The sequence below is a fragment of the Bos indicus x Bos taurus genome, chromosome 4, assembly GCF_003369695.1.
Source record: "Bos indicus x Bos taurus breed Angus x Brahman F1 hybrid chromosome 4, Bos_hybrid_MaternalHap_v2.0, whole genome shotgun sequence".
Lineage (NCBI taxonomy): Eukaryota > Metazoa > Chordata > Mammalia > Artiodactyla > Bovidae > Bos > Bos indicus x Bos taurus.
Window position 1 is genome coordinate 31,519,486 of NC_040079.1, and position 27,211 is coordinate 31,546,696.

A 27,211-nucleotide genomic window follows, 5' to 3' on the forward strand; every position below is an offset into this window, starting at 1 on the left:
TCCTGTTCCTTTGAAGGAGAAGTTTGGGGAGTTACAGGTTCTCACAGACAGAATTAATTCTATATGGAAATTCTATATGTCTTATTCCAGTGAGATCCTGCTATGTACCTTTCATGTTAATCTTTCTTAGATTTTAAAAATCTCTATTACAAGCCTAGGGATATAACTCTATAAGACTGTTCCCACTATGCAGCCTTTCCAAATATCAACAGATCTGACAAGGCTATTTTAAGCGTACCAAAGTGGTCAGAAAAAATGTACTTATTTCTTAGTACACCAGCCACAATTCCTGTTCAAATTTGAAATATCTCCCTCCCTGACAGACTGTAAATTCACTGTTATGTTCCAGTTTCCAGTAGTGTGCCTGTCATGTAGTAGGAGGTCCCTAAGTACTTAATTGAGTGGGTGAATAAATGAATCTATCTATCTGTTAATCATTTTATCAAATTATTTTTTTCCTTTGCCTAAGTTTCACTGCATCAGTTTTATTGTCCTACCATTCTCCCTGGCTTCCCTGGTGGCTCAGTCAGTAAAGAATTAGCCTGCAATGCAGGAGACCTGGGTTCGATCCTTGGGTTGGGAAGATCCCCTGGAGGAAGGCATGGCAATCCACTCCAGTAATCTCCAAACCTGGAGAATCCCTGTGGACAGAGGAGCCTGGTGGGCTATAGGCCAGGGGAGTCACCTAGAGTCAGACACGACTGAGCAACCAAGCACAACACAGCACATTCTCCCAGAGGCAAGTTATCTATTGGATAATATTCAGTTTATCTATAGCCACTATGGAAAACAGTATGGAGATTCCTTAAAAATCTACTTGGGAAAGGAGTAGGTCAAGACTGTATATTGTCATCTTGCTTATTTAACTTTTATGCAGAGTACATCATGCAAAATGCCAGGCTGGATGAAGCACAAGCTGGAATCAAGATTGCTGGGAGAAATATCAATAACCTCAGATATGCAGATGACACCACCCTTATGGCAGAAAGCAGAGAGAGGAACTAACTTGATGAAAGTGAAAGAGGAGAGTGAAAAAGCTGGCTTAAAACTCAACTTTCAGAAAACTAAGATCATAGCATCCAGTACTATCACTTCATGGCAAATCGATGGGGAAATAATGGAAATAGTGACAGACTTTATTTTCTTGGCTCCAAAATCACTGAAGATGGTGATTGCAGCCATGAAATTAAAAGACACTTGCCCCTTGGAAGAAAAACTATGAGAAACCTAGACAGCATATTAAAAAGCAAAGATATTATTTTGCGAACAAAAGTCTGTCTAGTCAAACCTATGCTTTTTCCAGTAGTCATGTATGGATGTGAGAGTTGGGCCATAAGAAAGTTGAGTGCTAAAGAATTGATATTTTTGAATTGTGGTGTTGGAAAAGACTCTTGAGAGTCTCTTGGACTGCAAGGAGATCAAACCAGTCAGTCCTAAACCAAATCAGTCCTGGGTGTTCATTGGAAGGACTGATGTTGAAGCTGAAGCTCCAATACTTTGGCCACCTGATGTGAAGAACTGACTCATTGGAAAAGACCCTGATGCTGGGAAAGATTGAAGGCAGGAGGAGAAGGGGAAGGCAGTGGATGAGATGGTTGGATGGCATCACTGACAGATGGACATGAGTTAAGCAAGTGCCAGGAGTTGGTGATGGACAGGGAAGCCTGGCGTGCTGCAGTTCATGGGGTCGCAAAGAGTCAGAAATGACTGAACTGAACTGATGACACAGAAATCCCGCTACTTGGCATATAAGCCTGAGAAAACCATAATTGAAAAAGACACGTGTATCCCAATGTTCACAGCAGTACTGTTTACAATAGCTAGGGCATGGAAGCACTCTAGGTGTCCGTCGACAGATGAATGGATAAAGAAGATATGTATATACAGTGAAATATTACTCAGCCTTACAAAGAATGAATTTGAGTCAGTTCTAATGAGGTGAATGAACCTAGAGCGTATTCCAAGTGAAGTAAGGGAATAGGAGAGCTCACTCAGTGCTTGCATAAGAGCACAGCTAATCTCTGCACTGAGATCGTCGCTGGTCAAAATCTACTCACAGAGAGCATTTCAGAGCAGAAACTAAATCACCTAAGTAGTCTGTGCATTTTAGGCACAAATGCAGGGTAACTGTGAGCATGATTATCTAAGAAAGTGATGTTGAGTAGGCTTATCCCTAAAATTTCCCTTACAAATTGTAGGTCGCAAACTAACAGTGGACCTCGGAATTGATTTAATTGGTTGGAATGAGCATTTAAAGAAAATAAGTGAAATAGACAATAATAGAGTGGAATACAATAAGATAGAATACAATGGGACAGAATAGGAAACTCAGAAAGTACTACACCCCCACACAGTAAGCATGAGTATGAATTTACAAGCCTTTTCTATATATATTATACATGTGTGCACTGGGTCACAGTGTAAGCTGTATTTTTTACTGTGGAATGGATCAAACCACTTTGATACTCAAAAGCTTTCAGTCTGACACACCTGGATACTGCATCCTCAGTCAGCTGTTTTCTAATTATGTGGTCTTGGGTAAGTTATTAATGCTCTTTAACCTCTTCAGCAACCACAACAGAATTCTGAGCTGTCTCAGGGCTCCTTCATGTCTGTAAATGAATAAACTACTGGACTAAGCAACTTGGTTTTCTATGTGAGGACCAGCAGGCCTGGAATCTGGCTTCTCAACTTGGGAGCAATGTGACTTTGCCCAAACTATTTAACTTCACTACACTTTAGTTTTTCTTGTCTTTAATTTTTTTTCCAACTACAAAAATGTGGGTATTAATAGCAGCACTTTTCTGGGTCTGTTGGGAAATTTTCATTAGGTAAAGTGCACTGACCACTTAACACAAAGCCCGTGAAGGGTTCAGAGCATGCTACCCCTAAATGTGCCACTTTCCCATATTATTGTGATTATTTTGAGCTGAAGGTGATGCAGCAACAGCAAATACAAACAGTCTCTCTAACTTCCCCCTTTCTTCCTGAAGATTTCCCATGTAAAATGTGTACTCTGTACCAGGATGCGGGGAACATCTTACCACCAGAGGAAGGTAGTTGATGCCAAAATGGATCTGCACAAACCTATGAAAATGACCCTTATCTTCCAGTAGTTTCCCTCAGATATTTCCTAGTCACAGTTACTGCTCATCAAAGCTCTTTCTCTTTGTCTTGTCACTCCTTCATAATTTATCATTCTCTATTGAAAAGATCTGTAAACTCTTGATCGTAACTTCTCCTTTGGGTCTCCCTTTTTGCTATGGAAGCTTCCATGTACATGTAAAAATATTCAATAAAGTTTATATGCTTTTCTTCTCTTCATCTGGTTTTTTTACCAGTTGAATTACAGGCCCCAGTTACAGAACCTAAGAGGATAAAGTTCCTTTTCCACTATTCACCAGACACATAGTACATACCAAATAAATGGAAGCTGTTCCTGTTGTCATTATTAATGAAATAATCCCTTGTCTACACCCTCTTGTATATGAAAGGAAAGAAGAACATGAAAGAAATGGAAACCCAAAGACCATTTACTGATTCTCAGACCTGCTGACATTAAAACTTCCCTAGGAAACCACTGCCCCCTCCCCCCAAGTTTTTAATGTAAATGTGTGACCCACAGGCAGTTGTCCTGGTGGAAATGAAATACTAAGCACAGTCATAGTACAGAGAAGCCAGATCTAATGGTGGCACTGTGCCTCAGTTTATCACTGTGCTATGTGCCCTGAGAGGGAGCCTACATGAGGTCTCCATGGATTCTGAGGTCTCCGTGTGCTTTATCAGCACATCAGACTAACTCAAGCCTTAGTGTGTGCTGTATGTGGCATTAATATGTCTTCCTCCCTTTTTCATTTGTTTGCCTCTTTGCAACTGGTGGACAAGTCTACTAAGTCTGACTGGAATGTTTTTCTGACCTGTCAAATATGACTTCAGTCTTTTAAATTGGATTATGGGACAAGCAAGTGGCATATAAGTAAGTAACATTTTAAAACAAATAGTAGCAGAACAAACAATTAGTATAGATTCCAGATCTTTTTACAATGTTAGGTTTTTAAATATTAGTATGGCCAAACAGTCTTCTATTTCACAGAAAAGAAGGAAGTAGTTACCAAAAACCAAAGCAGCAATAATTAACAGGAGTATTTCTCAACATCAAACCTACTTTGGCTGTTAGCAGGTTTATTACATCTACACAATAAGAGTCATCATTAATAACCATTATTATTGATGTTATAAAAATAAATAGTACACCTAGCACATCACATATATATCAAAACATGTAACAGGTGCTATTGAAAAACCAACTACGATGTCAGCCTTCTAGTGGCATTACAAAGGTGCGTGAATAGACCTTGTCATCTCTGCCCGTCTCCACTACTCCATAAAGAGCTGAGCACATTTACCCTTGCGGATGAGCACAGCAGTCAATTCTGTCTGTCTCCTCACCAAGAACAGAGATAAACAGGAGCCCCCTATGATTCCCACCTGAGACCAGAGAATTAGGAACACAGAGCTATTGTGACAGGCAACTAAGAATCTGGCCACTTTATGACAGGATAGGAGTGTCCTTGAGGTTCACCAACTGGGAAAAGGCACAGGGAAGACAGAACTCTGAGAAGACGGGGAAATCAGCCATAGACATATCCAGAAATATTCATTAGGATGGTAGGCTGTTCCGCCTACCATTCTAAAGAAGGATTAGAATTTTTGAAGAGTTTGAACCTAGTTTGAGATTGGGGGATGGATCAACTGAGTTTGAGGGATGGAGATAAGAGCTTCATAAGACCTATGGTTCTTGCAACAACAACAAAAAGCCAGAATAGATGGATAATAAGATAACTTCAAAGACTTAAAAAGAAATTTCAAAGGCATGTGCTTACTTGTCAACTTAATCATAAGGCAGTAGGTCTCCCAAGGTTGCATCTATTTAATACTTTAGCTCCTTAATGAATGTTTATAGTTTGGACAAAACTGTTTCTATTCATTTTTATGGCTTACTTGATTTTAATGCTTAACTTATAATAGTTTAAAAAAACCCAAGATATAAGTAGTATTTATTGATGGCCTAAACTGCTATCAATCAAGTGTGAAATATTAAATTTTAAGTGTTAACATGAGAATAGCAAGAGTTTCATCAAAATTAAAGAGAGTGTTTTCACAGGGAAGCAATTTCAACCAAATCTCTAAAACTCAATCAACAATCAGTCATGAAATTATCTAAGGACTCCCAGTAAACGGTTAATTATGGTATTTAAATATTTTAGTAATGCCCTGGTATAGGAATTATCCTCATTTCCCAAGTGAAGAAATAAGCATTAGAAAAAGATTAAATAACTGGCCCACCCATCCTAAAACTAGAAAACCCAGTTCTAGCTAATTCTAATGTTCAAGCTCTGCCCAATGCTCTCTATTATATGAGCTACTACTATAGAGATGAAAATATGAGACAAACACAGGACATTTTCCTGAATGGGTGCTTGAATACTTTAATTATCTAAGTATGTAGATGATGGACATCTTTCTGTTTGTATATTTAGCCATCATATGGCTATTAGAATTAACCTCACTTGAAAAAGGAACTAAAACTATCTAAATATCTTCAAAGGTATGCATTTAGTTAGACCCTAGTGCAGTTCTCTTGCCCCTAAACTATTATCTGCCTGGTTTTGGTTTAGATAACTTTTACAGAATTGTTAGTCCTTTTATTAATTTTTTTCACTCAGCTATTTGTGTCTGTCTGTGTGTTTGTGTGTGTGTGTGTGTGTATGCATTTACTCCAAATGATCAGGAGTGTTAGTGTGGCAATTATGTCTTACGTTTTAAGTTAGTTTACTCAGTCTTGATCCAGAAAATGGAAATGCTATATTCATATTTACTAACTTTCCACATCCTGGGACCCAGGAAGTTAGAACGCGAAGTCCTTTAAACTAAGAGACCAAAACTTTACCTAAAGTAGAAGTGAGTTGAATTATTAATCTTTGTGGAGGTCTTTCATTTCCTGGTTAATGTTGTAACCTTCTAACTCTGCCAATAGTGACTAATTAAAGTTATATATTGAAGCCTTGTTCTATCTTCAAAGACATAAAATAAAATTTTTATCATTTAAAAAATTTTGGCCACACCACTCACTTTGTGGGATCTCAGTTCCCTGACCAGGGATTGAACCTGGGACCATGGCAGTGAAAGCACCAAATCCCAGAAGCCTTGTTCTATAACTTTCTCAGAAAAAAATGCCATGGAGAATGGGCAAGTTTGGGTCATCACTACCGAGCCTACATACCTTTGGGGTATAAAGCACCACAAGGGAAAGGGAAAAGTATACTAGCTCAAGTCTGGTCTTAGCCCCAAACCTGAGAGGAGTTGAAGCGTCATTAATATTTTAACTTTTCTTCTTTTTTTATTCCCTCCCTCTTTCTTCCTTCCTTCTCTTTCAGACACTCTACACATATTAATACCTTTAATACTAATAACAACCTTATGAAGTTGGTTGTCACTCAACAGATGTCACTCGATTTCTTTTTACCTCAGGCTGAGCAAATTTCAGTTGAATCCCTTGGATTCAGATTTCAGAACCATTCTTAGTCCATTGGGAAAGTCCTGGAGAGCCGTAGCACAGAAGGTCAGGTGAAGAAAAGAAACCAGTTGCATGAGGCCCTGTGGGTTCTTCAACTCAAGAGATTCATTTCATCAAAAGACTGGTTGGGGTGATGTCTGAGACATTTCTGGCTATCTTCAAAGACATAGAATAAAATTTTTATCATTTTTAAAATGTTGGCCACACCACTCAGCTTGTGGGATCTCAGTTCCCTGACCAGGGATTGAACCTGGGGCCATGGCAGTGAAAGCACCAAATCCCAATCACTGGACCACCAAGGAACGCTCCCTTAGAATAAAATTTTTTTTAATCTGAGGAAGACAACTCAGAAAGTGCCTGGAGAGCTGTGACTGGAACCAAAATGCCAAACCAGCGGTTTGGCTGAACCTAGGCTGTGTCCAGAGCCCTCTGTCTCCTGTAGCATTGGTCTGCAGTCAAGTGTAGCCCTGGCAGCATCTGGACCATGACAGAGGGTCCTACAAGGAAGGACAGAGACTGCTCCATACCTCAACCCTGCCCCTTCCATATTCCTTCTTGTGGTAAAACTGGGGAGTCTCCTTTATTTCAGTCTAAAATCACTGGCACTTCAAATGCTTCCCCTTCACCCAGAAAATGGATTCTACTCTCAGCCTTGCTGTTCTCTCTAGGCTCTTGCTCTAATCTGCTGCTTCTCTGCTTGAATTGTCCCAATGCATTCAGTTTTCCTCTGTGCCCTCGCCTTCACTTCCCTGTTCAGAGCATCCTGATGGACACTGTAGTCTTCCATCTGCTTTGGTTTGGAATCTGGTTTCTCTTCTGTACTATCTTAAGACATCTTTTGTCCTACTTGGGTTGGATAATCTCCACAACCCAAGTGAGGCTCCCCACCCTCCCTCCAAGATCTGTCATCTACTTGTTTGCAATCAATTAAAATCTACTGCATGATTCTGATCTCAACTTGTCCACAGCCTCAGTTAAAGTTTACTCTTTTCTTGCTCCAGTTCCTTAGCTAATTTACTTCTGTTTATATTTTCGTGAAGGAATAGTTTAATAGGCTCTCTCTGTGTGTTCATTGACTGCCTAAATGAGAATTTCAGACATTGCAGGGGGCTATAGAGGAAGTGTTCTAGAATCACTGGGGCATTTCAAACCACAGTACAAGTGCCAACTACTTAACGGTTCAACTATTTAAAGTGGGGCATTCATCACATCCAAGCACAGACATGGAGGATACCACATAGACCAGGATCTATTTTTCTGGAGTTTGCATTCTAATAGGAAGAAACAAACAATAAGAAAAACAGTAAACAAGTATTTTCAGACTGATAAATGCTTACTTAATCCATCTGATCTGCTGTAACAAAGTACCACAGACTGGGTAGCTCATGAACAACACAAGTTTATTTCTCACAGTTCTGCAGGTTGGGAGGCCCCAGATCAAGGTTCCAGCATGATCAGATGAGGGCCCTCTTATGGGTTGCAGTCCTCACTTGGAGGAAGGAGTCTTGCAAACTCTTTGAGCCTTCTTTATAAAGGCACCCATCCTTCATGATCTAAACACCTCCAAAAGGCCCACATCCTAATATCATCACAAAAGGCATTAGGAGGTCAGCATATGAAGATTAATGGGCACAAACATTCAGAATGCAGCAAATGCTGTTACAGAATTCAAAGAGAAAAATGAGAAAGGGCAGTCAGAGTTGAAAAGACAATTCTTATCTATATAAAGCTGACTCCTAAAGACATTGTACCAGTTAACAGTTCCTCCAAAAATTAGTGCTTATTCCCCATACCCAAACTACACTGTATTATGATGCTTTGCAGAGCCTCTGCCAATCTGAGTAATGTAAAAATGGTATCTCATTTAATAATAATGTATTTTATTTTGAGAAATTGGGCTATGCATCTTTTCTTTGCTTTAATTTCTGGTCCATCTCCTTTTCCCATGTTAGGTTTGAGATGTTTTGAATTGATTTGCTTAAGAGCTCTTATCGCCTGCAATTCAGGTTCGATTCCTGGGTCAGAAAGATTCCCTGGAGAAGGAATAGGCTACCCACGCCAGTACTCCTGGGCTTCCCTTGTGGCTCAGCTGGTAAAGAATCCACCTGCAATGTGGGAATCCTGGGTTCAATCCCTGGGTTGGGAAGATCCCCTGGAGAAGGGAAAGGCTACTCAGTCACTCCAGTGTTCTGGCCTGGAGAATTCCATGGACTACACAGTCCATGGGGTCACAAAGAGTCGTACAGGACTGAGTAACTTTCACTTTCAAGAGCTCTTATATATCAGGGAAATGAGTGTTTTGTCACATGTCCCAAATGTGTTTTTCCAATTTGTTTTGGCTTGTCTATGGTATTGTTTCCATGCAAAAGGCTAGCTTCTTTTTTTATGTTTGTTTGTTTTCCTAAATATTTGGAGAGTAAACGAGATTCAGCTGGTATTCCCCGTAGCAGACCCAAGGATGAAGTTTCACGTGCAAGTGATTTGTGAGGGAAGGTTTTTCAGGGAAAAAACCTCTTGGAGAATAAAAGCCACAGAAGGAAGGGCATGAAGCTAAGAAAGGGTGCAGCTTCATGTAAAGTCCTGCAGGAGGCAACATTAGCCTGACTATATCAGGGATACATGTAAGGGCTGCAGGAAGCAAAACCACAGAGTGGGAGAGAGGGAGGAGGGAAGCACAGTGAATCTGGGGGAGGGGATACACAACAGGCAATAGTAGGGACCTTGGGGGAATCTGCCGAGTGTCTGTTAGCATTGGGTGGGTCAAGAGTCAATGAAAGGATAGAATTAGAGAAGTTCAAGCCCACGTTTAATTTCAGTGTGGTTATATCTTAGTATTTACTTGTGATTAATTATTAAATGAGATGACAGAAGGAATCTACCCAGTCGGGACAGTTTAGTCCATTCCGCTTTAGCCACTAATGATTAATCATGTCTAATGAAGTTTCTCCTCTTCTTCACCTCTTTTTGGATTTCCACAGTCAGGCCTGATGGTGACAAAGTTATTGGGAAAATCAGTTCTCAATAAGTTGAAGGCCAAATAAGTCACTGTAGATGTTGATCTTGAGAGTTTACGAGAAGAGGTACTGGATTGAAAAGAAGATGCTTGGTCTCGGTTAAGGTACATGGAATTTGGTCCTGAACTATCACTCATAAAGGACATCCTTGCTATATTTTTGGAGTAACTAGAAAATAGTCCCTGATACTGACTTTAATTAGTATCACAGATTATTTTCTTTCCGAAGGATGTGTAGGGTCCACTAAGTAAATGTCTTCGTTTCCTTGTGGAGAAAATTTTGATCTGTAAGGTATTAAGTAGAGAGCATTAAAAGACTTACAGCTCTTTTAGTGACAAACAGCTGTATAGCAGAACACAGCTGTATAGCAGAACATATTACCCAATTAGGCCTGGTGGCCTCTCTCAAATGTCACTCCCACATATGCCCACGTGTGTTTATGCAGATAAGTGATTCCCTAAGGAGGCTGGGGATTGGGTACAATAGATAGTGACTGCTAATGGGCTTGGAATTTTTTGCTGGGAGTGATATCAGGATCAGTTCAGTCACTCAGTCGTGTCCGACTCTTTGTGATCCCATGGACTGCAGCACACCAGGCTTCCCTGTCCCATTACCAACTCCTGGCGCTTGCTCAAACTCATGTCCATCGAGTTGGTGATGCCATCAAACCATCTCATCTTCTGTCGTCCCGTTCTCCTCCTGCCTTCAATCTTTCCCAATCAGGGTCTTTTCCAGTGAGTCAGTTCTTCACATCAGGTGGCCAAAGTATTGAAGCTTCAGCTTCAGCATCAGTCCAATGTTCCAAAATATGATGGGGTGATGAAAGCATAACTTTGTGAATAAACTAAAAACCATTAAATCATGCACTTTAAATTGATGTAATACGTGAGTTATATCTCCATTAAAACATTTTAACTTTAAAAACTCTTTCTGAAGGAAAGCAACCCAAATTTTGACACTTAGAATTCCCACACACTAAGTTTAACAAAATACAAACTCATAATCAAAGGTTGGGCTTCCTGGATGACTCAGCAATAAAGAATCCATCTGCAATGAAGAAAATGCCAGGAGTTGCCATGGGTTTGATCCCTGGGTCAGGAAGATCCCCTGGAAGAGGGCATGGCAACCCACTCCAGTATTCTCGTCTTGGAGAATCCCATGGACGGAAGAGCCTGGCAGGCTACAGTCCATATGGTTGCACAGAGTCGGACACAACTGAAGCAACTGAACATACAAAAGTAGCCGAACACACAAATAAATAAACTACCATGACTGAGCTCAGCAAGAATTTAAGATGTGATAGCTATGAAGTCATTCAGCATCTTGAGAAGCAGTGAGTCTGACAACTCTTGTCCCTCTCTTCTTTGTAAAGCAGAGCCTTGAACCATCTTCCTCCAGAGGGAAAAATAAACTAATATTTTTTTAAATTTTATTTTTAAACTTTACATAATTGTATTAGTTTTGCCAAATATCAAAATGAATCTGCCACAGGTATCCATGTGTTCCCCATCCTGAACACTCCTCCCTCCTCCCTCCCCATACCATCCCTCTGGGTCATCCCAGTGCACTAGCCCCAAGCATCCAGTATCGTGCATCGAACCTGGACTGGTGACTCGTTTCATACATGATATTATACGTGTTTCAATGCCATTCTCCCAAATCTCCCCACCCTCTCCCTCTGCAACAGAGTCCATAAGACTGTTCTATACATCAGTGTCTCTTTTGCTGTCTCGTACACAGGGTTATTGTTAGCATCTTTCTAAATTCCATATATATGCATTAGTATACTGTATTAGTGTTTTTCTTTCTGGCTTACTTCACTTAAAAAGGGAATGAGAGCAGATTTCTTAAATCGAGGGGGAAATATGGATTGCTAGAATATAGGCAAATTAAAATTGACAAATGCTTCTAGGTGAAAAATTGTAGCACCCAATTATGGTTAGTTGTACAAACACAGTGCAATCATTAGAAGACCAGAAATACATCTGCTATATATATATTTTGTCTTGACAAAACAATTTTAAGTTATTTTCTTTCAGTATCTGAATAGAACAAAATGTAATCAGTGGAGGAGGTCTTCCCTGGTGATCCAGTGGTTAAGAATTCGCGTTCCAGTGCAGGGGACATGAGTTTGATCTCTGGTTGGGGAACTGGGATCCCACACGCTGCAGGGCAACTAGGTCTGTGCATTGCGACTACTGAGCCCACATGGAGCCCATGCCAACACAAGTAGAGAGAAGTTTCAGTGCAATGAAAGATCCAGCATTCTGCAGCGAAGATCCGATGTGTCACAGCTAAGACCTGACCCAGGGGAATAAATAAATAAGTATATTTTAAAATGCAGTAACTAGTCTCAATAATGACCTAAGACTTCTACTTTCCAGACACAGAACAGAGTACCCTGTTCTAAGTTTGCACAATAAAAGTGGTATTTGAAATGAAAAATTGATGGTTCTTGGGCTCGCAGAGAGGAACAAAGTGTCAAGTTCATAAACGAACATTCAGTAACATCAAACATTTTCCAAGTTCTTAAGATTAGTAATAAAGACAAAGGAAGAAGTAACTTTTTATATATTTAGTCCTCTGATAGAAACGAAAGGGATAATATTAATATGAGCATTCACTTTGACAAACTATTTTCCCAGTATTAGATTTTATTCTGTAATTTTAAGTTATAATAACAATAGAGCTGCTGCTCAACATTTAGAATAAGCAAATAGCTTAAAAATTGATAGCTCTATATATCACTTTATATTTGATGTACATGGCTTGGTAATGTTTTCTTCTGGTTCTCTTTTCTTAATGAGATTATTATGTCCTTGAACTTAGTTGGCCAGTCACTTATGGCTTTTATATTTGTGTATTTTAGAGTTGCATCCCCAAAAGATGCTTAAGAAACTTCAGATTAGTTTAACTATCTCTGGGAATTCTTTCTAAAATGTAATTGGACATGGGTAAGATTGAGTCTCCCTCAATATGATCAGAGAGAAGTCAAAATAAAACCTAAACAAAACACTTGTATTTTAGACTTCTTTGACATTAGCAGATAGAGAGCTTCCTCATTCCTTTTTAAGCTGAATGCTATCCCACTGTACTGTTGAAAGTGCTTGGCAATACATTTGGTAGGGGATTTCTATGTGCCAGGTATTATGCTAAGTATTTTATCTACTTGATATGATCAAAACTATATAAAAGGGGAAAGGATACCATTATCATCTTCCTTCTGTCAAGGAGAACACTGAAGATCAGAGAGCCTGAACACCTTGCTGTTTCCATAAAGGGAAGTTAGGACAGTCCCAAGAAGCTGTGGCCATCATTAAGCAGCTTTTAAAGGTGGACTTCCTGTCCAGGAGCATTGAGCCAAATTAAACAGACCATCTGCAGCTGGGAGATCTGGAGACTGACAACATAATCAGTAGTCACAGCCCAAATTAATAAACACATATTAAGTTGATGGTCAAAAGCTGAATGGGTATATTTGGATTGTGTTGCAATAAGAATTATGGTGAAGAGAAAATGTGGCAACTCAGATTTCATATTGCTCTCTTTTGCAAACTGGCTCTTTGACTTTGCTGAGTGATTTATTCTCTTCAGGCCTCAGCTCTTCACAGGGGAGTTGAACTATGTGATTTCAGAGGCTCATGCAGTAGGATAAGAAGAGAACAACGCTGGAGAATGATTTGCGGTAACTATCAATGTGCAGAATTTTTTTTAAAAATCTGTAACATAACTTCCACTGATTCAGGTTTCTGAAACACTCATTTATTCATTCACTCAAGTACTTATTGGGCACCTACTGTGTGCCAGGTACTGTACCAAGTAGTGTTCTGGCAGTGAACAAAATGTAATCCTCATTTTCCTAGTTTACATTCTAGTAAGAGAAGACAGAAAATAAGCAAATATGTATAACCTGTACTATGTCAGATGGTAATGAATGCTACAGACCAGAAAATGATAGGGGAAACTGATGGTAAAGGGAAGTATCCCACCACAGTGCACTCTAGGCTCTGCCTGAACATACCAGGCCCACTCCCAAATGTGCATTTCTGATACATTTGCCTGCAATACCCTCCCCCAAATATCCCCACAGCCAACTCTCTATCATTCAAACATTATCTGCTCAAAGCCACCCAACATATGAATATCCACCCTCCCCAGCTCTGTTCTATTTTTCCCATAGATCTAACATCTGATGCAAACTGCTTTTTTGTGCATTGAAAGTCTGTCTTCCCAGAAAGACTATGAGCTCTATGAAGGCAAGGCCTTTTGTTTTGTTCAGGATATATTTCAAAGCCTGATGAGAAGTAATGTTTAATATGTTGATTAATGTCCAAATTAATTAATAGGTGAGTGAATGAATGAATTAGAAAGATGATACAGAAATTGTCTTCTCTAATGAGGGGTTGATGTTATTGTATAGTTGCTCAGTCCTGTCCGACTCTGCAACCCCGTGGACTGCAGCACGCCAGGGCTCCCTGTCCTTCACCAATTCCCAGAGATTGCTCAGACTCATGTCCATTGAGTCAGTAATGCCATCCAACCATCTCATCCTCTGTCATCCTCTTCTCCTCCTGCCTTCAATCTTTCCCAGCATCAGAGTCTTTTCTAATGAGTCTGTTCTTTGCATCAGGTGGCCAAAGTATTGGAGCTTCAGCTTCAGTCTTTCCATTGAATATTCAGGATTGATTTCCTTTAGGATTGACAGTCCAGGGGACTCTCAGGAGTCTTTTCCAAAAACCACAGTTCAAAAACATCAATTCTTCAGTGCTCAGCTTTCTTTATAATCCAACTCTCACATCCATGCATGACTACTGAAAAAATCACAGCTTTGACTAGACGGACCTTTGTTGACAAAGTAATGTCTCTGCTTTTTAATATGCTGTCTAGGTTTGTCATAACTTTTCTTCCAAGGAGCAGCAAGCATCTTTTAATGTTATGGCTGCAGTCACCATCTGCAGTGATTTTGGAGCCCAAGAAAATAAAGTCTGTCACTGTTTCCATTGTTTCCCCATCTATTTGCCATGAAGTGATGAAAGGAATAAATAGTAAATGTTTGATATTTAAAAATCAAAATTTAAGGAAAATTGCTATATCCAGATATGACCTTAAAATAATTTAAATAATATTTATTAAGACTATGAATTAGCATGAAAACTGTAATGTATAGATAAATGAAAAACACAAGATGCAAAGGTATGCATGTATTTTTATTTACAATCATGTTTAAAAAAGCATTTTTAGAAGAAAGGTTAGAAGGAAATATACCAAAAGTTACCAGTATATATTATAGTGATTATTGGTGATTTCCATCATTTCTTTTAGTTACAAATTTTCTATAAGGTTTCATGTCTTTGATATGAAAATTACAAAATGAAAAATTTTTTAAAGTTAACCTACATGATGCTACCTGTCTTTAGTGGTATTATAAAATTTTTTATTTTGATTTGATTGTATTTTACATTTAGAAATTAGACCTTCACAGTGTCACAATGTCAGTAACCCCTGACAAGCAGGGACACAGAGTTGAAAAGGGCACACCTGTATCATCTTTCACAGAAAGACAACAGAGGCAGAGGCGAACAGTGAATCAACTCTCACGCCTTCCATAATAGCATCATACCTTCTTGAGTTTACCTTCCAAGTAGATCATCTCCTAAAAGGAAATCCTATCAACTGAAACAGGCCTTTCAAGAGAACACATGCATAAGTGATTATATATAGAACATAACATCAGAAAGACAAAATTGCCCAAGACTCTGCTTTTTCCGATGTGTTTCCATTACTTTGGTGATCAAGAAAGATAACTGAAGATCAGCAACATGTATTAATAGCTGTAGTATGCATGGGATGTGTTATCCCACTTATTCTTCAGAACAATTCACTGAGTTAGGAATTATATTAACAAATTTCAGATGAAAAAGGACTATGAGTAACCTGCCCAGAGTTACAAGGCCAGAAGGATAGTGAAACAGTGATTCAAATCAAAATTAAACTGATTCGAAAATCACTACTCTAAACTTACATATGGGGGCCAAAATATTGAATATTTCTTAGTAGGATCCCTTCACAACTGCACTTCTGGGTCCTTTAAATGTTGTTTACTAAAGTATTTTTTATTAATGATTTTGGGTTACTAGCATGGCTCCAGTTTCTACATCTAGAGCAATGTCAGCCTAGGCAAGCATGAATACTATCCTGAAGTCTTCCACTGTATCTACATGACCAGCGTCTATGAGGGAGGGAGTCATGGTGGGTGAGAGAGGCACCACAATGGAATAGATGTCTTCACAGGGAGTTGACTACAGCTCCCCTTGCCTCAGTTCCCGTGCCCTTCTAAGAAGTTACATCAGTCACTGGTTCTGCATTCACTGGGCCCGGGCAAGGAGAAGAAGCCGGAAGAAGTTTAAACATAGGCTTGAATGGGAATTCTGCATTTGATCCTCTTCAATGGACCAGATGACCAGGTCACACCCTGAGGTGACCCCATTTGTTAAAGCAGACAATTGCTTAGTAATATATACTTAAGTAAATTGCTAGCTGGAAAACCAGTCTTTGAACTCAATAATTTAGTATTTATGTGTACACTTTTATGTATCTATATTCATGTGAAGACTAAAATATATTAGTTCTAGGTTAAATATAGCTTAAACATTCCAGTAAGGAAGAAGAGTGCATTGGTTTTACTCCTGGGTCTGGCTTCTTAGCCAAATTGGAGCCAAAGAATGCAATGTTTCCTGTTTATATCAAGTGACACACATGTCTACTTATAGTGCCTCTCAATGGATTTCATGTGAGAAAAAAACTGTCACAAGTTTCATCTCTTCCCTAAGTGATGACTCTAGAGGCCAAACAATTCCCTTTAAGCTCAATTATCTCACCACTGATGGCTCTGACAACCTGTGGAAACCAGCAGACACAGTGTGAGTAGTGAGCCCGAAAAAGAGGAAGGCCCAGAGCAGCCATCAGCCGTCTTCATTTCCCTGCAGTCAGCCCCTTGGTATCCCTGATAACAATGACAGGAGAATCTCTCCGCCAGCACTGCCAGGTCTGTATCAGATGCTCTGCCTTTCACAGTAAATTCTCCATCCTCAGAGGCCTCTATGTGGTAATTCGCAGGGTTCAGATGAAGATAATCAGGCATTTTCCATACCTTCCTTATGCATCTCCCATTATTCCTGCAGACATGAAGGCTGCACACCTCAGCGGCTCTGGTCACATTGACTATGTAGCTCCCTAAATCAGAACTCACAAACTGCTTCACCTTTGTACAGTTGCCCTAGAAATGTAGAAACAAATGGGATTTAGTGTTTTTTCTAGTACTGGTAGGGTGGGTGCATCTAGACCCACAAGGCAGCTCTTTGAACTGGATTGAAACTTAATGGCTTGGTTCCTGCCTGTGAAGTCTTAGGCTCAGGTGCTGTAACACAGGGGACCCAGACCTGAAAACGTGAGAGATGGTCATGACAGGAGATGGACATCAGGTTACGGTAGACTAACTGAGCTTGGAAATGGGCCCCAGCATCAGCATACGTGACCATGCCTTCTTACAATTTACATCCTTGTTTCTTCTTCCTCCTAGATCCCAAGTTAATCAGTGTGAAAAAAAGAGGAAGAAGCCAAAATTTAGAAATCATGCCAGAGTTCTGTCTTCTAGCCACCTTTCAGGTGTGTGTACCCTTCAGCGTTGTGTTAGAACCTGAATCCTCCTGTTCTACCAAATTATTGTTGACTGTCAACCTGAGCCTTCCAGATTTTCCTGTTAGTTATGCTGTAATATCTAACGCCCTGGGATCAAGCCACCTCTGCACAATTCAAAGACAGGGATGCCTAGAAGGCTGACCGGGTCATTTGTGCATTCTTCCTATTGTGTGTTCCAAATGGAGGCCACCTGGTTGTGTACCCAGCTTCCTGATGACCATCTTTTCAGGAACTGCATAGACTGGAGGGGAAATATCACAGCTGGAGAGTCAGATACTGATCCTCTCAGTGTCTACCTAATTCTCATAGGTGGACAGAGGAGACTTAAACTTTATATTGTCACAAATAGTTTCATGAGCAGCATCTTAGGAGCAACAACTTGAGCATGTGAAATTAAAAAAATATCAAATCACCATGAACTTGCAAAAATTCATTTTAACAAAATCATTGAGGAAACAAATAGTATAATTCAAAGCAAAATGTATTACACTATAGAGATATGAACAGACAGCATTTGGAAATACAGAAGAGATTGCAATTACTGTGGACTGGAGAAAACTAGAGAGACAGAGAAGATAGTATTTGAGCTGGAAGAAATTTGAAAAAAAACATACACCTTACTTTAAATACTATTAATTTTCAGCTAATTTCTCCAAAGAAGAAAAATAGGTTCAGTGTAGATGTTAAAAATTACTATCTGATTCCATTTTTCAAAATACGCTATCACACATTTTATATAATGGCTAAACGTAAGGGCTCCAGAGTTGTACCATTTGTGGTTAGTGGCAGCTTCACCGTTAGCAAGCCTAAGTAGCTCTTATAGTTAGATTTCCTTCCATTTCCTCATCTATAAATGAGGATGCTAGTCCCTACCTCATTAGGGTTTTATGATTAGTGAGCAAATCCAAAACAAAAAAGCACTTAGTACAATCCTCAGTTCAGTTCAGTTCAGTTGCTCAGTCGTGTCCCACTCTTTGCAACCCCATGAATTGCATCATGCCAGGCCTCCCTGTCCATCACCAACTCCTGGAGTTCACCCAAACTCATGTGCATCGAGTCGGTGATGCCATCCAGCCATCTCATCCTCTGTTGTCCCCTTCTCCTCCTGCCGCCAATCCCTCCCAACATCAGGGTCTTTTCCAATGAGTCTGCTCTTCGCATGAGGTGGCCAAAGTATTGGACTTTCAGCCTCAGCATCAGTCCTTCCAATGAACACCCGGGACGGGTCTCCTTTAGAATGGACTGGTTGGATCTCCTTGCAGTCCAAGGGACTCTCAAGAGTCTTCTCCAACACCACAGTTCAAAAGAATCAATTCTTTGGCACTCAGCTTTCTTCACAGTCCAACTCTCACATCCATACATGACTACTGGAAAAACCATAGCCTTGACTAGATGGACCTTTGTTGGGAAAGTAATATCTCTGCTTTGAATACGCAATCGAGGTTGGTCATAACTTTCCATATAGTAAGTATTCAACAATGGTCAGTATTATGATTAATATCTTAGCAAAATTTCCCCTTTATTGCACCTTCTATATATCAAGTGCTAAATTGGACTTTAATCATAAAACAGGTTTACTATGGGAGACCTGAGAGATCTGATTAAAGTTTTATTGGAGGACAGAGCAAGAATTTAAATAATAGTAACTACACCCCTAAGGTACTATCTTACCTTAGATGAAGTCAAATTCATGTCTCCCCAAATAACAATGCCCGCAGCTCCCAAGGCAGCACTTTCTCCAATAGTACTGATTAGATCTTGCTAGATTGAAGACAATAGAGTTCATTATTCATTTAAATATAAAACAACATGCCAGGAATTAGGATTGGAAGCTAAATTCAATAAAATAGGATGACCCTATTCTCCAGCTTCTTAGAGTAATGCAAATGTTATAAATAAATGAACCAGGGCTCAGAAATTATACTCTATAATCATACAGAAAACATATTAAACATATGTTTTTAAAACATATTTTGCCAAACAGGATATTATTTTTAAGACATGTAAATCCAAAACAAACAATCCATTACATGTAAATGTAAATAGCCATTAAAAGTTGTTTAATCAAGTTACATGAACAGAGGAACCTGGAGAGCTACAGCACATGGGGTCTCAAAGACTTGAATACAACTGAGCAACTAGTACTTTCCATCAAAGTTGACCAGGGCCATACACACACAAATCAACAATAAGTCTATGACCTGGCAACAGAATCCAAAGTTTTCCTTCTCTAAATGTGAGGAATGCCTTGCAGTCATCTCAGCCAAGTTCCCTTTTCAGTTTGCAACTCTCCTGAAAACTTTGCTTCTGCAGTGGCCTGGGGTGGAGGGTGGGGAGAGTTGGTTTTTTTTTTTTTTTTTTTCTTTCTTTTTTCTTTTCTATTGGAGGGGTTTTGTGTCATTTAGATTCCCTGTCTAGGCAAAGGAACACAGTGTTATAGATCCGCAGGATCTGATTTGATCTGGCGCTTATATTTGGTCCCTGAAATTATTTGTATTTAATTATTTGTACCTGATTAATGGATTTATTTATGATTCATCCAGTCAAGGTAAGGCCACTGGGATTTTTCTCAATATGGTTAAGATAGATTAAAACAAAATTTCAGCAGAGAGAGTTTTTGTTTTGTAATCCTAAAGGATTACTGTTTTAGTGTTTAAAGATTAATATGAATCTAGGTAATTTCAGAGGGAAATTAAAACTTGAGTGTGTACAGTTGGCTTCCTAAATTAAGTTTCTGCAGTTGATTTTCTAAATAAGTTTGCTATGTTATAATATATTCTCTCATTCTTCTGAATGCTAAGCATTAACCTTCTACTTCAAGGATTAATTTCCATCAGTTATGTGCTGGAAATATAATTGGGCAATCTGTAGAAATTAAAAGCAGAACTTTTAAATGGTGTTTTATCTTAGGCATTTTATATTAATATCAATAGCTGAGAGAGATGTCTCCTTACCTGCACTTTTATAGTCCACCAAATGAAAGATTTTACAATCTCAGTTTTCAAAAAAAATTTTTTTCCTGGGCAATTTTCTGGTAATTTTGGTTTAGTTTGTTTTCAGGTGCACATCTCTTTCCATTTCCCAGGACCACAATGTCTGCTGAGCAGATCAGAGATGACATGACAGGAAGGGGAGGAGTTTTTGTGAGATTCAAATGAGATAGTGTAAGTGAAATGGTTTTGAGAATTATCTATGATTTGAGAAATACTGGAAAGAGGAGGAGTAAGTGATGCAGAGCCCAGAATGAGGACTCTGCTGGGTCCAGGTCCATTGCTTCTTTTAACAAAGACCTAAAGGAGCAGAGCTTCTCCCTCCACTCACTTTGAAACTTTCCTGAATATAGAGATGTCATAGTCACATATCATGATTAGAGGGGCAAAATCCCCTAACAGTCTCCCATGATTTCCTATAATGTGTATGTTACACCTTAGCTCTCTCACAGTTCTTAGATATTCTGTTCTGTTGTGTTTTTTTTGTTTTTTTTTGTTTTTTTTTTTCTGTCTTTGCTCTCTCTGCTTTTTCAGTTTTGGAGGCTTCTACTGAGATATCTCCAAGGCCAGAGATTCTTTCTTCAGCTGTGTCTAGTCTAATAATAAAGCCGTCAAAGATATCCTTCCTTTCTGTTACAGTGTTTTTGATTGCTAGCATTTCTTTTTGCTTCTTTCTTGGAATTTCCATCTCTCTTATGTAGCTTATGTTGTCTGTTTTTGCATTCGTTCTGCTTCATCCATTAGAGCCCTTAGCATATTAATCATAATTGTTTTAAATTCCTGGTCTGATAATTCCAACATCCCCGCTGTATCTGAGTCAAGCTCTGGTGTTTGCTCTGTCTCTGCAAGTTGTGTTTTTGCCCTTTACTGTGTCTTGTAATTGTTTCCTTGATAGCTAGATATGATTTGATTTTTCTCCATAAGTAGATAGCTCATACTAGGTAAAAGTGAAAGTGTTAATCATTCAGTTTTGTCTGATTCTTTGGGACACCATGGACTGTAGCCCGCCAGGCTCCTCTGTCCATGTGGGTTCTCCAGGCAAGAATACTCAAGTGGGTTGCCATTTCCTTCTCCAGGGGATCTTCTCAATCCAGGAATCAAATCCAGGTCTCCTGACTGCAGGTGGATTCTTTACCCTCTGAGTCAAGAGTAGCTGCTATAAGTAGACCTTTAGTAATATGCCAGTAAGGTGTGGGCATAATGAAAGACTTTACAGTCCTATGATTAGATCTCAGTCTTAGTGAGGTTTTGCCTCTGGACTTCACAACTGCTTCTCAGTTTTTGCCCCCACTCCCTGTTAGATGGGACAGGCTGGCTAGATGGGGCTAGAGATGGGTATGTTCCTTCTTCCAAGTGGAAATCTAAAATCAGATGGAGTTGAGTATTTCCTTTTCTGCAGATCAGTTAGGTTCTGGTAAAACCTCAGCAATTTGGCTGTGGTTAAACAGTTTCTCCTGGGGGTGGACCTTGTGCAGAAGAACAGAATGCTCTGGAATACTCAAAATGCTTCCTTTTCTCCTTCACCTATTAGATACATGAGGGGAGGGTTTTTCCAATATTCACTGGAGGACCTAGTGAGCTCCTGCAGGTGAAAGTGTGCTCCCCCAGTCCCCATGGCTGGGTGCCCCTGGAGTTTTTAATCTCTCAGTCTTGTTGCTGCTGAGCCACCAGCAGTTTCCTAATTACAGTTCAGCTTTCCATACTCTGTCAGTGGTTCCCACAGAGGTTTCTGCTTAAGGGTTTCTGATCTGGTAAGCTGGGTTTCTCTGTATTTACCTGTCTGTCTCTCCAAATTTGAAGGCAGCAATTTTCCCTGTGTGTCCATACTTCTCTTATTATTCTAAGAAGAGCTGATTTTTTTTTCAGTTTGTTTAGCCTTTTATTTATTAGGGCCAAGTGGCAACTTTCAAGCTTCTTGCATGCTGAACTGGAAACAAGAAATTGTCCATGAATTCCTTTAGTTTAAGGCTTTGTCATCAGAGGGAGGGGAGAGACACAGAATTTACTATTCTTTATATGTTGTTGACCCATATGCAGTAACTAGGGAACTACAGATGTTCGTGGTAAAAGCTACCCATTTTGAGGCTGATATTAGGAGGAAATGTTGGTTTCTTTCCAATGTGTCATTGAGTCATTATCAAAGAGAGTTTATTGGGAAGGATTCAAAATGGAAAGTCTTCTAGCATGTTAACTGGAGGTAAGGAGTCATTGGTAGATATTTAGGCCATACCCTCTCAGTGACCAAATTAGCTCACTGTCACCTAGTGGAGAGCAGGGTGCTGAATAATCACGTAACAGCCATGTTTAGGGGACCAGAAAACCAAGGACAACTCAGTGGTTGAAGTCACAAGTAAGATGCCTCTAGGAGTAAATTGGGACCACCTGAGAGCCGGGCCACATGAGTGATGTCACACGAAAGGAGAAGTAACTGAACAGCATCGTAATAGCAACACATCTTTCAGGTCCCAGCATGTTGTAGGGCTGCCATGCCCCACCCACGATTCTCTGCTCAAATCAAGGTTTTGGAAATAGAAAGCAGGGGCACACAGAGGATTTATTCTTTACACTTGGGTTTTAGTCCCTCGAGTTTTACCGCAGTGCATGTAAGTAAGGAGCCCACTGTGGGGAGCTGGAGCATCACTAATGAGCTTCCTTTGTGTGTTACCAGAGGGAATTAATTCCCGGGAAAAACACCTTTAAATCAATAACCAAGAAAATCCCTTTTGTTATTTTTTTTTTAAAGCACAGCTCAAGTGATATCAACATTGCATTTATATATGTGGTTTAGGCAATCTGTTGTGTGAAATGGGGTTTTACAACCCCCATATAATGGCTACTGACTGAAATTTCATTTTTACATATTCCTCTTTCAAGTTCAAGGCTCTGATACTTATTAGAAAGTGAGCGGCTACACCATATATATTTTTCTAATGCTTTATATTTTCATTTTTATTTTCTCACTTTTCATTATGTTTCTCTTAGGTAGGTAAGGCAGGTAATATCATGCCATTTTGTAGATTAAGCAGTGAGGTGCTGAGGTCTGGAGAGATAAAAGATTTGCCACTTATTGATAAGTTGTTTTTCTAATCCTAATTATATTTGTGTACACATGCACACACACATTCTAAAATTCAGATATCTTCAGAAAGTCAGAAATGGAAGTCATTACTAGTATTTACAATTTGGTATAAGTGAATATCAGATTTGTAATAATTTATGGGCAGATTTTTATGGAAGATGAAATAAAGTGGTGGTTTGATGGTTTCAAACATGAGGAAATGGCTTGCCATCCAGAAAGTTTACAGAGTGATACCATGGGACTCAAAAAGAAAATTGTTTTGGGGTGAGACTTTAACTGTTGTTCCTTATTCCCTTAGAACAGTATGTCTCTGAGGCTGTAGTTATTCAAGAAGGAGCTTACCATCCGCTTGCAGAATGCACAGAATGTAGCAGTTGTTTAATCTAATCTTTTAAAATGAACACTTTGTCCTTTAAAGTTTATTATTTCTTCCAAAACTTAATGTGTTATCACTAAAGAAAGGAACTTGCTTGAGGCAAACATTGAAAAGCAAAAGAAGTTTCATAGATAAGAAGGTGTTGTTCAACTTTCAATTCTAGAACTTTTCCTATCATTCTCAATCACTTGTTGCTGATTATTCTAGGTAGTATGACGATCAGTTTACAAGAGAGAATTTTTTTCCTTACTCATCTCATCAACAGTGTCAGAGGCATAGTGTTTACCAAATCCTGATGATTTGTGTCATTTTGCTTTCTGAGAAGTAAGCTCTACTCTCTCTCTGCTCCACAGATACCTACTGGTCATGATAGAGCCCTCACTAGGGTGTTTACTGAATCTCTTCCTTTGGATGCTTAATACCAGAACATCTTTACAGTTTAATACATGCTGGTGAATTGAAACTCGTAATGGTGGAGAAAAAAGAAAAATGATCCACCCCTAGTTTACAGCAATATCTAAAGACACCTCTATTCTGCAAACGTGAAGGTGAACTAGGCTCAAACCGCCTCATCATAAAAAGTTTATGCCTGGAGAAATTTATTCTTTTGCCTAGAGAATCCCATGGACAGAGAAGCCTGGCAGGCTATAGTTCATAGGGTTGAAAAGAGTCGGACAGGACTGAAGCGACTTAAGTTTAGCTAGCTTCATCTATCTTAAAAGTGACATAGTTTGTGTGAGGTCTTTGGCTACATATATGACTTGAGTAGAGTAAATAGAGCAAAACTTCTATTTCTAAGTTTTAACCTAGAGTTACAAAACCATCTACTAGTAGTGACTTTATTATTGAATTCAGAAATTCATACCACTCTTACCAACTTTCCATGAGTTGTGGTCATAGACTCAAGAATAAATCTATACAGCTACCTACTTTTAGCAGATTCATAATTCCCTTATACCCTTAAAAATTATTTTTAATTTTATTTGTGAAGAAAAACATAAATTTACTATCTTAGCTATTTCTAAGTGTATTCATATTGTTGTGGCTCCCTTATGCCTTTTATCAAACCTGCTATTGTACATTAAAAAGAAAATACTTTTATTCTCTTAAGATTTTTAATGGTGATGCCAGCAGCAGAAATGCCTACAATTCTGCTTCCATACATATGAACAAACTATTCCATTTGAAAGTATCCTCTCTGATTTTCCAACCTGTTCACCCCCAACCGTTTCAATAATCTTTACAAGAGAGCAATCAAAGTCAGGGAGCAGAAGTAGTTACTGACATTGTACTTTAACCCCCTTCCCTACATACTTTGTTCCTTGAAAGACTAATAATAAATAAGATAATCCAAATTCAGTATGTATAAATGGAGGATCTGAGTGGATGACTACTCAAAGGAGGAATTATGCTCCTAATGGACTACTAGAATCCTTAAAAGAACATAATTAACAAAGCACTGTCTCTTTCAGAAATAAGAAGATATCTTACCTTTGGCAAGAGGCGTCTTACCTTAGAAAGAAAAAGTAAAGGCTGGTCTCTGTAGCCCAGCCTTGTGTAGACAAACACAGGTAGGGCATGATCACGGGATGTCATGATAGAGATCCTCATAGATTCATGCACCCGAAATTGCGAGAAACGCAGGACATTCTCGCTGTCTCCGAGAGATCTCCTGACACCAATAGAAGGATATAAAGCAGCACTGCTGTTCCAGAGCCAAGAGAGCTCATTGTTCCTCAAAACTTCTTCTTCCGGGCAGGACCCAGTATAGTTTGGGCCATAAACATTATAATTGTGACAATCGGGATATAAATAGTACCCCCAAAGGCCTTTGGGTCTGCTCTTAATCCCCAGTTCAATGGTTTCCTTCATGAAAGCTTTTGCACTTTCTTCAAAGGTTGCTTTGGCTAAATATTCAATATCAGCAGCTGATGCATTCTCTTGCGTCTCAGAAATAAGCTTTCTTGACTTCTGTCTGTAGATGTCTTTTGTGTTCCAGTTCCTGGCCCACTGGGGTCGCCAGTATTCCCAGTCTATAACAGCAAGTCCACTGAAATCTTCAGAAGGGATGTAATACCTGATATCTTGGTCGGCTTTTTCCAGATGTACCTGCAAACTTATGTTCTGGGGGAGACCTCCGTTAATGGGAACTCCCTGGGGTGTATACCATGGATAGTATCCCAACCTGTTGACATAAAATATAGTAACGTTTTGCCCCCTGGCCCTGGCCAGTGGACTTCCAATCACCTGAAACATTTTCAAATTCAGCCTTATATTATATTTTATCAAACACTGATCTGTTGGAGCATTCCAGGCAGCTATAAAGGGCTTTCTCTGATAAACTGGAAGTCGGGCAGGTTTCAGGGAAGAGATAGACTTCAGAATGAAAAGTATGAATAGCCATGATATGAGATGTATTGCTTGAACAACATAAAACCTCAGCTGTCCTTCAGATAATGGTTTCATGATGAGATAAAAATCTTATCTTCCACTTTAATATCACTCTGGAAGACCTGTGGAGAGATTTAATTTTCTGTTAGTGATAATTGTGAGGAAAAAGACTTAATCACATTAGCTGGTTATTATAGTTTTTATATTGATATCCAAGTGCATTTTATTTAAAGGTCTTAAAGATCCCTATAAATAAATTGAGACACAAAAGTGATTGCAGTGACCCAGTTTCTATTCAAGGGCAAGCAATGCAATTCAACAAACATTCAGGGAGCATCAGATGCTGTGTCCAGAATACAAAATGACTAAGATGTGGTCCTTGCCTTAAAAAAAAATCTTTAAAAAATCTTATGATCAAATAAAGATGTAAAATAGTATTCACTACCATTTTGGAAAATCTATCAAATCTCAGGTTCTGTTCTTAGGTCTTGAATAAATATTTATTTAATCTTATAATATCTCTCATCATTTCATTCAATAAGCCAAATGTCTGGTTGCTTTGCTGGCCTTCCTTGCAGCTAGGGTGCTGATATGTGACTGTGGCCAGGTCACTTATATTTATCCCACTTTAGACTTTGAATTGAGATCTTGGGATTATCAAAGGGGCGAAAAGATGGTGCCAGTGATAACAGAAATTCCTGTGTCCAGGAGTGGACACTTGGAACATTCAGAATCTGATATCCACGGTGTGAATATTAGGTGGCAGCACTGTGCTCATGGAACAGTGCCTTTCTGCTCAGGTCAGAGAGACTTTGTTTTGGTTACTTCCAAGCAGGAACTCAGAAATGCTTTCTAAGGAAACTGTGGCTTGTATTTCTCACAGCAAAGCTGATCACCACGAGCTGCATGTTGTATGTAATTATCATTTTTAACCACCAGGTGTCACCAGCCAAACCTCATAAGATTTCTCAGACCTAGGACACTGAGGTAAACAAAAATTGTAAGTAAGACTTTATTCAAAGATATTTAAGAAGTCTTAAGGAATGAGCTTCCCTGGTGGTTCAGACAGTAAAGAATCCGCCTGCA

At 39.2% G+C, this 27,211-nt stretch overlaps 1 protein-coding gene and 1 long non-coding RNA gene across 2 annotated transcripts; one reads left to right on the plus strand and one right to left on the minus strand.

Moving 5' to 3' along the window:
* Positions 1 to 1,881: 1,881 nt before the first annotated feature.
* On the plus strand, positions 1,882 to 18,283 carry LOC113891264. The gene is made up of 3 exons (XR_003510706.1): positions 1,882 to 3,976; positions 13,186 to 13,276; positions 17,171 to 18,283. It is a non-coding gene; the product is annotated as an uncharacterized LOC113891264 (long non-coding RNA).
* HYAL4 (hyaluronidase 4) lies at positions 14,702 to 27,211 on the minus strand. The gene is made up of 3 exons (XM_027539107.1): positions 25,247 to 27,211; positions 18,961 to 19,050; positions 14,702 to 16,867 (listed from the first exon to the last, which is right to left on the minus strand). The coding sequence occupies exons 1-3, from the start codon at positions 26,198 to 26,200 to the stop codon at positions 16,466 to 16,468; spliced, it is 1,446 nt and encodes a 481-aa protein (XP_027394908.1). The 5' UTR covers positions 26,201 to 27,211; the 3' UTR covers positions 14,702 to 16,465.